Below are 12,022 nucleotides of genomic sequence, written 5' to 3'. Positions count from 1 at the left end.
TCCCGAAGCACAATCACTGCATCTGAGAAAGACTTTATCTGTTACCGGGGCAACAGCAGGCTCACAGTGCTGCAGCGGCTTGCCGCCGATGCAACTCTGAAAAGATCTCGATGGAGAATGCAAACAAAGAGAAATAAGGCACGCACAGTACTGGCACTTTCTAACAACAATGTTCATAAACAAAATTGTCCATAATTACTTACTCCAACAAAGGAAATGCAGACTTTTTTTCTGTCCCTGTATCACAGTGTCTCTTTTTTAAAGTAAACAAATTGAAGCGCAGTGATCCTTTATATGTTTTACAAATTAAACTAATGTATTAAATGTTGACTTGTGTTGGTCTTTAAATATTACTGTGTATTGTAATCATTTATTTAGAAGACATTTTTCAAAGTAACTTATAAAAGAAGCTGTAAAATTAGTGTTTATTTCCAAAACTACTAAGTTTACATGAACCAAACAAAAATATAACAGAAAGAAGCACAGGCTATAGTTAGCTCAGTTGCTAGATGAAAACGGGGTGTGTTTAACACAGAGGATGCTGACCTTTTAACTAATGACTAATAATTTAGAAATACTCATAGGCTGATCCTAGAAAGTTATGAGCAAAAACAGATCTGTAAAATCCCACAATATTGCACAGCAAGTGTTATGTAACACAATGCCAAATTTGATGCGAGGTAAAACCAAAAACCGTCCTTTTACATTTTTTCTCGTATTCCAAGATTTTTTATGCATTCGAATTACATTAGAATAGTGATATTCGATTTGACAGCCTTAGTTATTACAGTAATCCCTCACTACTTCGCGGTTCACTTTTCACGGGTTTTTAAATATAGTAGTATTTCCTAGTCTAAGAACAACAAAACAAGTTCAGTGACTAAGTGCGTTGTAACACGGGCTGTGATTGGTACATGGGAGGGAGACGACAAATCACAGCTTCCCGCTTTCTAATCGGGCCCGTGATTGGTGCTTTGACTGATGCCCAGATCCCACAGACTGGCTAAGGATCTGCAAGAGTGGTCGCAGGAATGGGACGACGATATGGTTCGATCGGTCCAATTTTGCAACAAGGTCAACCACGTCATGACCGCCTACAAGCTGCTCTTCAACCGGAAAAAGAAGCAGCGGCAGCAACTGCCGATCACAAAGCTTTTGCAGCCTCGCAAAAAAGAGCCAGTTCCTACTACTACAACGGATACACCTTCAGAAACCGTGGAACAGGTGCCCCAGGAAATGGCACCACCGTCTGAAGAGACGTAAAATACAGTCATCGGCTGCGCAGTAAAAGTCTTCATCATCTTCATCGTCATCATTTTTATTGCACAGCATATTCATCATGTCATATATAGCTACGTGTACTTCGCTATACAGTAACTGTAAACTTATCTACCGATTTCATATTGCTTAACAGTTGTCCCTGTTATTAATAGAGTAAAGAGTTGGTTGTAAACAGTACAGGGAGGGTTTAAAAACATCCAAATACACGTTAAATAATTAAATAAATATGGTGTCCCTACTTCTCAAAAATTCAGTTATTGCGGCCGGCCTTGGAACCTATCTCCCGCGATAAACGAGGGATTACTGTACGTATAATAATGCTGTAAAGATCGCCTTAGAGCTACAGTAATCCCTCCTCGATCCCGGGGGTTGCGTTCCAGACCCCCGTGATAGGTGAAAATCCACGAAGTAGAAACCATATGTTTGTATGGTTATTTTTATATATTTTAAGCCCTTATAAACTCTCCCACACTGTTTATAAATATTCCCCGCAGAGGTATACGGCATAATCCCTTTTTATTCTCTTAGATATCAGGTAAGATTAATTGAAATTATGTATATAGACACACTATTTATATACAGTAAAACCTAAATATTATTTTAAAGATATCGAGTGTCTCCGATATCACATATGTTACAGCCATTACAATAGACAGGCCACCAGCAATAAATACGTACAATGCAAGAAAAATAGTATACAGTAAATGTGTATACAGTGACACTAAACGTACGTAGATGTACTAAGTACTGTAAGTAGAAAATTAATTATGGTTACTCACCAACAATGACACGATGACTTGTCCGATAACAATGAGTTTAATTTTACTGCACAACAAAGGAGAGCGTTACAGCCCTTCTAAAGGAGCCACTTCAGGCGATTGTGTAGCACTGCCGTTGTTCTTCTTCTGGCAGTCTTCAATCCAAATCCCTAAAGCAGATTCCATCCAGACTACTGCCTTATTACATCCACTTACAACTCATTTTGCACCCTGGTTAAAAGGACACTGCAGCTGTAGATCTTATATTCCTTTCCTACTTTTTAAATAAAAAGAATCGTAGCCTCATTGATGCTGTAATGGCGTCCTACAGCGGTGTAGCTTTTCCCTTCCTTCAACAAATGCAAAACGTTTACCTTTTCGGCAATCGTTAACATCTTCCGTTGGCGCTTGGGCACGGCCCCTGAAGCAGTAGCAGGAGCAGATTGTTTTGGAGCCATAATGAAGGGCTTGACTATGCACAAAGATAAACACAAAAGAGCACAAAAGTTAACTCTTTACACAGTGAAACATGTTGATGCTGAATGAGCGAGACGAGACTTCCTGGTTAACACTGCATTCAGCATACAGGAACTTAACTGCGTGCTCTGATTGATTAGCTTCTCAGTCATCCGCCAATAGCGTCCCTTGTATGAAATCAATTGGGCAAACCAACTGAGGAAGCATGTACAGGAAGTAAAAAGACACATTGTCCGCAGAACCCGCGAAGCAGAGAAAAATCTGCGTTATATATTTAGTTATGCTTACATATAAAATCCACGATAGAGTGAAGCTGCAAAAGTCGAAGCGTGATATAGCGAGGGATTACTGTATTTACTTATTCTTTCTTTTTTTTTAAATTTACCTTTGTTGCCATCTGGCTGTTTTTCCAAGACGTCACTGTGTTCACTTCAAGAATTTCACTGCACATTTCGAAGAGCATGCATTTCCCCGGGCTTTTTTCTGTTGTGGACAATCTACTGTGAGTCACTTATTTTCATTTTGTTTGATGCAAGTTCTGTCTGAGCTTGCAACATTTTCAGGACAAATGATTTTACCTCTGCATCAAAATAGCGGTCTTTGTGTCTCAGGTCTACAATAGTGGCAACACAGTACATGGGTTCTGTGTAAATCTCAATGAAACAATTGTTTACAGCCCCCGAGACAGTGCTTTTACTTGTTTTGACTCTGAAGTCAGTATGAGAGCTCTTAGTCAACAGTCATTTTAATTCATTAACTGAGGGAATAACTTGAGAAGACAAGGCTTCAGATTGGCAACTTTCTTCTGTCAGTTGGTCAAATGGAGTTAGGAGTGTGATTATGTTCTCAATCAAACCCCACTGATTAGGCGTTAGTGTTGCAGGTAATTCAAAATCTGAGGCATAAGCCCCAAGGGCTCGTTTCTTCTCCAGGAAGCTTTGCAGCACATTGAATGTGCTATTCCATGTAGATGAAATGTCTTGCTGAAGCATTTTCGGCTGCATACCAAGTTCAGTTTGTATAGTTTTGAGATGAGAGCTGGCCAATTGTGAATTTTTAAAATTGACTATTTTTCTGCCAATTGCTATTATATCTGTGTCACTGAGATAGTGCACTATCATTCACAACAAACTGTAAAGTATGAGCCATACATGGCAAACTTAGGATCCCGCATTCCTCCACAGCTTTTGCAATGTTACGTGCATTGTCTCATAGTACTACATGAACATCCTCTTTGAGTATTTTTCATATTTCAAACATTCTTTGAGACACCACAGAGAGTGCCGCAGCCATGTTTGATCCAGAGCATTTTTTTCCTGCAAGATTTCTTTCTGTAAATTAATACTGTGGTCGATCGACTGAACCATCAAACTAGACATACTCATTGGGCTCATATCAGATGTCCATATATCAGTGGCAAAGCTTATGGCTGTGACATAGCAAGGATTTTGAGCACATGTCTTCCCACAATATGCTGTAGCTCTGGAAGCATTACTTCAGAGAAATAACAATGACTGAGTATCAGGTAATGGGGCTCAAGGTGCTTAACCATCCTTCGATAATCCTGTATCTTCTACAACAGAAAATGGACGATTTTCCAGAGCAATAAATTACATCACCTTTGCACTAACTGTTTGAGCTTTAGGGCTATTTTATCAAATTTCTCAGATTTTTCATCTAACTGAACAACAGGGTGAGCAACTGCAGTTTTTGGTTTTGTGTATGGTCCCATAGGATTCTCCTCTTTTGCTCTGAGGGTATTCTGCATATTTGGTGTCTTCAAGCGTAAAATTAAATTGGTGATATTGAAATTTCACACTTTGGTCCCTCCGTGCAAAGACATTAGTTGAAACAAGTGTTACAAATGGCATATTTTATGTCGCTCTCACTTACTTTGAAAAACTTCCACACCACAGACATTTTCATGCAGTAACTCAGCATTGCCTAAACGTTTTGCTCATCCGGAACACAGTGAATACGTCATCAAATATTGGTTTGAATTATCGCTCAAATCTAGGCCTGATGTCGATAAAATTATTTTAACCCATTATCTGCTGATACATATATTAATCTGATATTACCATGCAGCTCTAAATCAAATTAACCTATTTGTCTTAAAAATGTGGGATTAAACCAAAAGACAAAGAGGAAATTTAGGCGGACACTGTAAATAACAAACTCCAAAACAAAAAGTGCTTACAAAAATAACAAGACCAGGATATTTTCTGGTCAAAACCTGTACTTTATAAAGAAAATCATACCTCGCCCCCTTTTCACCTGCTGTAAAGAGATTATTTAAAATCATTAAATGAAACAGTTATTTAAAATCTTTAAATGAAACCCTTGCCAGCTAGAATTAATACTGAAGACTAGAACTATCTCAGAAATTAGAGAGTTTAGACATCTAAGATTGAAAATCATGGAGTTGTACTAAGGCATTCATAGCTGGGTATTACAAAACTTCAAAGGGTACAGCCACCTTTAAAGCATATTGTTATTTTGTTAGGCAAATCATCTTACATTTTACAGCCTGAACATACCCAAAAAAAAATAAAACTGTCCTATGAAAAATGGACTTTAATGATATTTCACAGCACTAGTAGATTTAGAGGGACAATACAACTTTTAACAATGAAACTGTTTTTTTTTTCTTTCTAAGGTTTGCACAATTAGATTACTTTGGAAATTGGAGATAAAACATAACTTGTGTAAGGGTCTAAGTTTATCTTTTTTCTTCACAACAAGAAATGAGAAGGGTGGAAATGTGACTAAAGGTATGTCTTGAAGTGCATAAAAGGATAAAAGAATGATTTGATAAAATAATCATGCACTGGTCTGACAATATTTAAAATAGCTGATTTGTCAAAGACAAAGTGTGTGTGTGTGTATATATATATATATATATATATATATATATATATATATATATATATATATATATATATATATATATATATATATATATATACACACACACACAGTGGGTACAGAAAGTATTCAGACCTCCTTCAATTTTTCACTCTTTGTTATATTGCAGCCATTTGCTAAAATCATTTAAATTATTTTTTCCTCATTAATGTACACAGCATCCCATATTGACAGACAAAAAAATGAATTTTTGAAATTGTTGCAGATTTATTAAAAAAGAAAAACTGAAATATCACATGGTCCTAAGTATTTAGACCCTTTGCTTAGTATTTAGTAGAAGCACCATTTTGAGCTAATACAGCCATGAGTCTTCTTGGGAAAGATGCAACAAGTTTTTCACACCTGGATTTGGGGATCCTCTGCCATTCCTCCTTGCAGATCCTCTCCAGTTCTGTCAGGTTGGATGGTAAACGTTGGTGGACAGCCATTTTTAGGTCTCTCCAGAGATGCTTAATTGAGTTTAAGTCAGGGCTCTGGCTGGGCCATTCAAGAACAGTCACAGAGTTGTTGTGAAGCCACTCCTTCGTTATTTTAGCTGTGTGCCTAGGATCATTGTCTTGTTGGAAGGTAAACCTTCGGCCCAGTCTGAGGTCCTTAGCACTCTGGAGAAGGTTTTTGTCCAGGATATCCCTGTACTCGGTCGCATTCATCTTTCCCTCGATTGCAACCAGTCGTCCTGTCCCTGCAGCTGAAAAACACCCCCACAGCATGATGCTGCCACCGCCATGCTTCACTGTGGGGACTGTATTGGACAAGTGATGAGCAGTGCCTGGTTGTCTCCACACATACCAAAAAGTTCTATCTTGGAGTTTGCTAAAAGACAACTGAAGGACGGTAAGCGGTATGTGTGGAGACAACCAGGCACTGCTCATCACTTGTCCAATACAGTTTTAACTAAGAGCTGTCTTTAATGGCTCATATGCGGTTACAATCTGAACACCTTTTCTTGAAGCATTCCTTTATTTATACTTCATATGCTAAACAGGAGCACTCAAAAACTGAGTTACAGTAATTATAGTGAATTATTAAAATTAAAATTTTGTTTATATTTATTTACACTATATATCTCTCTATTATAAAAGGAAATCCTGAGATGAGACTTTTTCAGAGAGATAATTTCAAGTCCCGCGAGAAGAGACTTTTTGCCAAGATATTTTGACAAGTCCCGCCCTCCTCTTAACCATTTGCAACCATGCCAATGGTGCACTCACCTATCATTCGTGTGAATGCTATTGTCAGACACAGTTCCTGTGCTCTCAGCTCTTATAAATTTTTACGTTTTCCTCATTTTAATACATGACATACAATCTATTTGTTTCCTTCGAATTAGTCCTTTTCTGGACAATAATTTTATACGTACTTGATGACATGTCAACGACTAAGCGAAGAAGAAAAGGCAGCGTGTCGAAAAGAAGCCCAAAAGTGTTGGAGAGAAAAGAATTCAAAAAAGAACAATAATAATCTAAGTGCAAATTTGGAAAATAAAGAAAGTAATAATCAGCCCGGACCAAGGGAATTGAAAGCCCAGCAGGTCCAAGCAGGGTCGGAAATAAAAGACAAAGACAAAGTATAACATCATAAAGAGTTAAAAACGTTTGCGTGATACACATGCAGAGCAAGTTAGAGATTATGAAAGTACTAAAATTCGAAAGTATCAAAAGACTAATAGCAAACATTACATTAGCACTAACAAATGGAAATTATTACTCGGTGAAATAATGGAACAGCAAAAAAGAGATCGAACTTATAGACATAGGTGACATGACAGAAGTATGCAGATATTGTTTGGCTTTAAAGTTTAAGTTGGAGACTTGTCGATCGTCTAACTCGTGTTGCCATCAGAGAAAAGTAGTGTTTCTTCCCAATGAAGAGGCGTATCCGCGAGAATTAAAACATTTCTTATTTGGTGAAAGTTAAATCCACAAACACTACAGGCAAAATATCAGAATCTGCAATAATCTGTTCATGTTTGCATCATTCAATGCTCAAAATGTAGATTTACACGATTCAGGACCAAATGCTATAAGAATCTGTGGCCCTGCAACAATTAAAGCTATAACAGGTTTAATTTCAAAGAAACCACAATTCGGTCAGGTTTATATTTATGATCACGGAGAAGCGATGCAACATAGAATCGAAAGAGTTAAAACAATAGGACGTGTTATAAATTCTACAACCAATAATGGATACAAATCCATGCGTCCAAAATTATCGCACTTTACACAAAATTTTTCTGCAAAACACGGATAAAGAAGTTTTCTTGGATTTCTATATGAATCGGAAAGATCACACTCGCATATATAATAAACCAAATTGACAAATTGTCAGCGATAACAGTTTCAAAAGAAGGAGATATCAAAGACAGAGTTAATACTCATGTTTATCCAAAAGCACAGCACAATTTGTCGTTTCTGTCTAATAATGTGCCAAATATTGATCCTTTACTCTATCCTTTGCTTTTCCCAGATGGTGAAACAGGATGGTCGTATAATATGAAACACACGAATTCAGAAAAACGAATAACACCCACACAATATTTCGGGTCAAAATTAGTGATACGTCCCAATGTATTTAACACACTTCTGTCATCTCAACGTCTAACACAACATTACATTATTAATGCGTATCTAAAAGTCAAAGCTAATCGTCTCTTCTTTATTATATCGAATCAAGCAAAACTTAGAGCAGAATCTATGCAAGGTCTAATTGATTACGTTCAAAATTCAAATATCAATAGTTCCAACAAATTCAAAGTAGGTAAAGTAGAAATATTACCATCATCATAACAAGGTAGTCCAAGAGCAACAGTTATGTTAGTTATATTACCGGCTCTGGACATTCCGACTTTCGTAAGTAGATTGTTTTATCAGAAAGTCTTAGTTTTATTGGAAGAACTTGAATCGGTGTTCAGTCAAATCAGAGCATACAGTGGGGCAAAACAGTATTTAGTCAGCCACCAATTGTGCAAGTTCTCCCACTTAAAAAGATGAGAGAGGCCTGTAATTTTCATCATAGGTATACCACAACTATGAGAGACAAAATGGGGAAAAAAAAATCCAGAAAATCACATTGTCTGATTTTTGAAAAATTTATTTGCAAATTATAGTGGAAAAAAGTATTTGGTCAATAACAAAAGTTCATCTCAATACTTTGTTATATATCATTTGTTGGCAAAGACAGAGGTCAAACGTTTTCTATAAGTCTTCACAAGGTTTTCACACACTGTTGCTGGCATTTTGGCCCATTCCTCCATGCAGATGTCCTCTAGAGAAGTGGTGTTTTGGGGCTATCGCTGGGCAACACGGACTTTCAACTCCCTCCAAAGATTTTCTATGGGGTTGAGATCTGGAGACTGGCAAGGCCACTCCAGGACCTTGAAATGCTTCTTACGAAGTCACTCCTTCGTTACCCAGGTGGTGTGTTTGGGATCATTGTCATGCTGAAAGACCCAGCCACGTTTCATCTTCAATGCCCCTGCTGATGGAAGAAGGTTTTCACTCAAAATCTGACGATACATGACCCCATTCATTCTTTCCTTTACACGGATCAGTCGTCCTGGTCCCTTTGCAGAAAAACAGTCCCAAAGCATGATGTTTCCACCCCCATGCTTTACAGTAGGTATGATGTTCTTTGGATGCAACTCAGAATTCTTTCTCCTCCAAACACGATGAGTAGGGTTTTTACCAGAAAGTTCTATTTTGGTTTCATCTGACCATATGACATTCTCCCAATCCTCTTCTGGATCATCCAAATGTTCTCTAGCAAACTTCAGATGGGCCTGCACATGTACTGGCTTAAGCAGGGGGACACGTCTGGCACTGCAGGATTTGAGTCCCTGGCGGCGTAGTGTGTTACTGATGGTAGCCTTTGTTACTTTGGTCCCAGCTCTCTGCAGGTCATTCACTAGGTCCCCCCGTGTGGTTCTGGGATTTTTGCTCACCGTTCTTGTGATCATTTTGACCCCACGGGGTGAGGTCTTGCGTGGAGCCCCAGATCGAAGGAGATTATCAGTGGTCTTGCATGTCTTCCATTTTCTAATAATTGCTCCCACAGTTGATTTCTTCACACCAAGCTGCTTACCTATTGCTGAGTCAGTCTTCCCAGCCTGGTGCAGGTCTACAATTTTGTTTCTGGTGTCCTTTGACAGCTCTTTGGTCTTGGCCATAGTGGAGTTTGGAGTGTGACTGTTTGAGGTCGTGGACAGGTGTCTTTTATATTGATAACAAGTTCAAACAGGTGCCATTAATACAGGTAATGAGTGGAGGACTAAGGAGCCTATTACAGAAGAAGTTACAGGTCTGTGAGAGCCAGAAATCTTGCTTGTTTGTAGGTGACCAAATACTTATTTTCCACCATAATTTGCAAATAAAATCTTTAAAAATCAGACAATGTGATTTTCTGGATTTTTTTTTCTCATTTTGTCTCTCATAGTTGAAGTATACCTATGATGACAATTACAGGCCTCTCATCTTTTTAAGTGGGAGAACTTGCACAATTGGTGGCTGACTAAATACTTTTTTGCCCCACTGTACATTTATACAATTGAATTTCAAAAATGGGGTTTTTACTTGGTTACTTTGCAAAATAAATTATTAACTGCTGATGATGTAGATCGGTTTGTCTGTGCTGAAATTCCAAACAGAGAAACCTAACCTGAATTATGCTACAAAGACATTAAACACATGTCTTGCGGACCTCATTTAAAACAGTCAGTATGTTGAGACTCAAAAGAAAAAAAAAAAGTGTTTAAAAAATTTCCTAAAGATTTCGTTAATTCAACAGATATGACTAAGGCTGGCTTTCCATATTATCGACACAAAGATAATCGTCGCGAACAACACACTTATCAAGGAAAGAAAGATGGTAAAATTGTGCTGATCGATAATTCAATGATTACACCGTTTGCTCAAACGATTCAATTGTCACATTAATGTCAAATATTGTGCATCGGTTATGAGTATTAAGTATATCTACAAGTACATTCATAAAGGCCACGATAGAGTGTGCGTTAACTTTATCCAAAGAACAGTCTCAGGACGAAGTTCGACCATATATAGATACTGGGTATGTCAGTGCAATGGAAAGTGGGTGGCATTTAATTGAATTGTGATTGCACAGTTGAAGTCATTCTGTTGAATTATTACCCAATTCACTTACCAGGTCAGAATAGGATTCAATTTAAAGAAGGCAAAGAAGCCGAAGCTTTACAGGTAGCGAAAACAAAAAATACTAAAGTACTGGCTTATTTTGAACTTAATAAAAAAAAGCAAAAGCATATACATACGCGCAAATTCCTCAACAATACACGTGGCAGAAACAAAAAGGAGTGTGGTATCCAAAAAAAAGAAAATAATCTATTTAAATTGTACATACGATTCCCCATACGCAAGCAGCAGATCCTGGAAATGACTAGCACTTAGGGCCCGCACAGGGGTTGAGGGAAGCGAGCAGGGGGCAGAGACCCCTAGTATTTTTAAACAAATTGTTTTGTTTAGGGAAATCAAACATTTTAACTGAAAATTCAGGGCCTAATTTGTTTTCACGTTTTCAATATTTTTAAATGCTTGATAAATAATCACTACCACTCATTTTACAACATATAATGTTGAGAGTAAAGGAAAGTATACCTGAAGTCTTCCAGCGTTTCCTGGATCATTTTTCGGATAAAATGAATCTGAATTGAGGTCAGAGGAGGACCACTTCCATTGTTGTTAATAGTTCCTGCTATCTTTTCAGATAATGAAGAGACTACACCTTCTGTTAGAGCAGCAGACAACATGGGTTCTGGAGACAAAGCTAGAAAAACATTGATTCCATGACAATATCAAACTTTTCATTATGCAGTTTTTTGTTTTAAAATTAGCAGATCACTCTGGTGTTTTGCATTTTGTAGAGAATGATGCACCTTACCTGTTCCACCACAAGGAGCTCCACTTACTGGAGAGTCATACAGGAGCTTTGTTTGTAAATCTTTTCCTAGCCTCTCATTTGGTTCAAGAGTTTTTATGGATGACATCACAGGTGTGCTTGTGTTACCACAACCACTTGAATTGGCTGATTCAGATAAGGCACGATTCACCTTGATCAACTGAACACAAGTACAACAAAACAATACTGGTTAACAGAAAGAAGTTAATGATTTACAAGCAATAAAGAGATTTAATTACACAAAACAATGCCACCACAGTTTAAATAATGTGTTACATTGTACTCTCATTCCCCTTTTAACCATTTCATATCAATTATAACTTCATAAAAATAAACACATTTTTACTTATAACCATTTAATAAATAGATCAAATACATCAATTTTTATTGCCCCAAAACAGAAATAAATCAAAGCAAAACACATGATTTGTTAGATTCAAGGACATTTGCAATTTTGATAACATTTTTCAGGAAGCCTGAAGAGATTTAATTAAAAGCATTAAAACAGACAGCTGAGACATACAGTGGGTACAGAAAGTATTCAGACCCCCTTCAATTTTTCACTCTTTGTTATATTGCAGCCATTTGCTAAAATCATTTAAATTATTTTTTTTCCTCATTAATGTACACACAGCACCCCATATTGACAG

At 37.4% G+C, this 12,022-nt stretch overlaps 1 protein-coding gene across 1 annotated transcript in view; it reads right to left on the bottom strand.

Annotated features, from left to right (window-relative positions):
* The window catches only part of nedd1 (NEDD1 gamma-tubulin ring complex targeting factor), a 103,172-nt gene that overhangs the window by 8,018 nt on the left and 83,132 nt on the right, over window positions 1–12,022 (bottom strand). Inside the window, exons 12-13 of the mRNA XM_039760626.1 lie at window positions 11,355–11,532; window positions 11,072–11,240 (exon numbers count right to left, since the gene is read on the bottom strand). Coding sequence (XP_039616560.1) covers window positions 11,072–11,240; window positions 11,355–11,532 — 347 coding nt within the window. The remainder of the gene's footprint in view (window positions 1–11,071; window positions 11,241–11,354; window positions 11,533–12,022) is intronic.

This window comes from Polypterus senegalus, chromosome 8 (genome assembly GCF_016835505.1).
Source record: "Polypterus senegalus isolate Bchr_013 chromosome 8, ASM1683550v1, whole genome shotgun sequence".
Lineage (NCBI taxonomy): Eukaryota > Metazoa > Chordata > Cladistia > Polypteriformes > Polypteridae > Polypterus > Polypterus senegalus.
The sequence above is the reverse complement of the archived record's forward strand: the minus strand, read 5'-3'. Positions and strand labels throughout refer to the sequence as shown.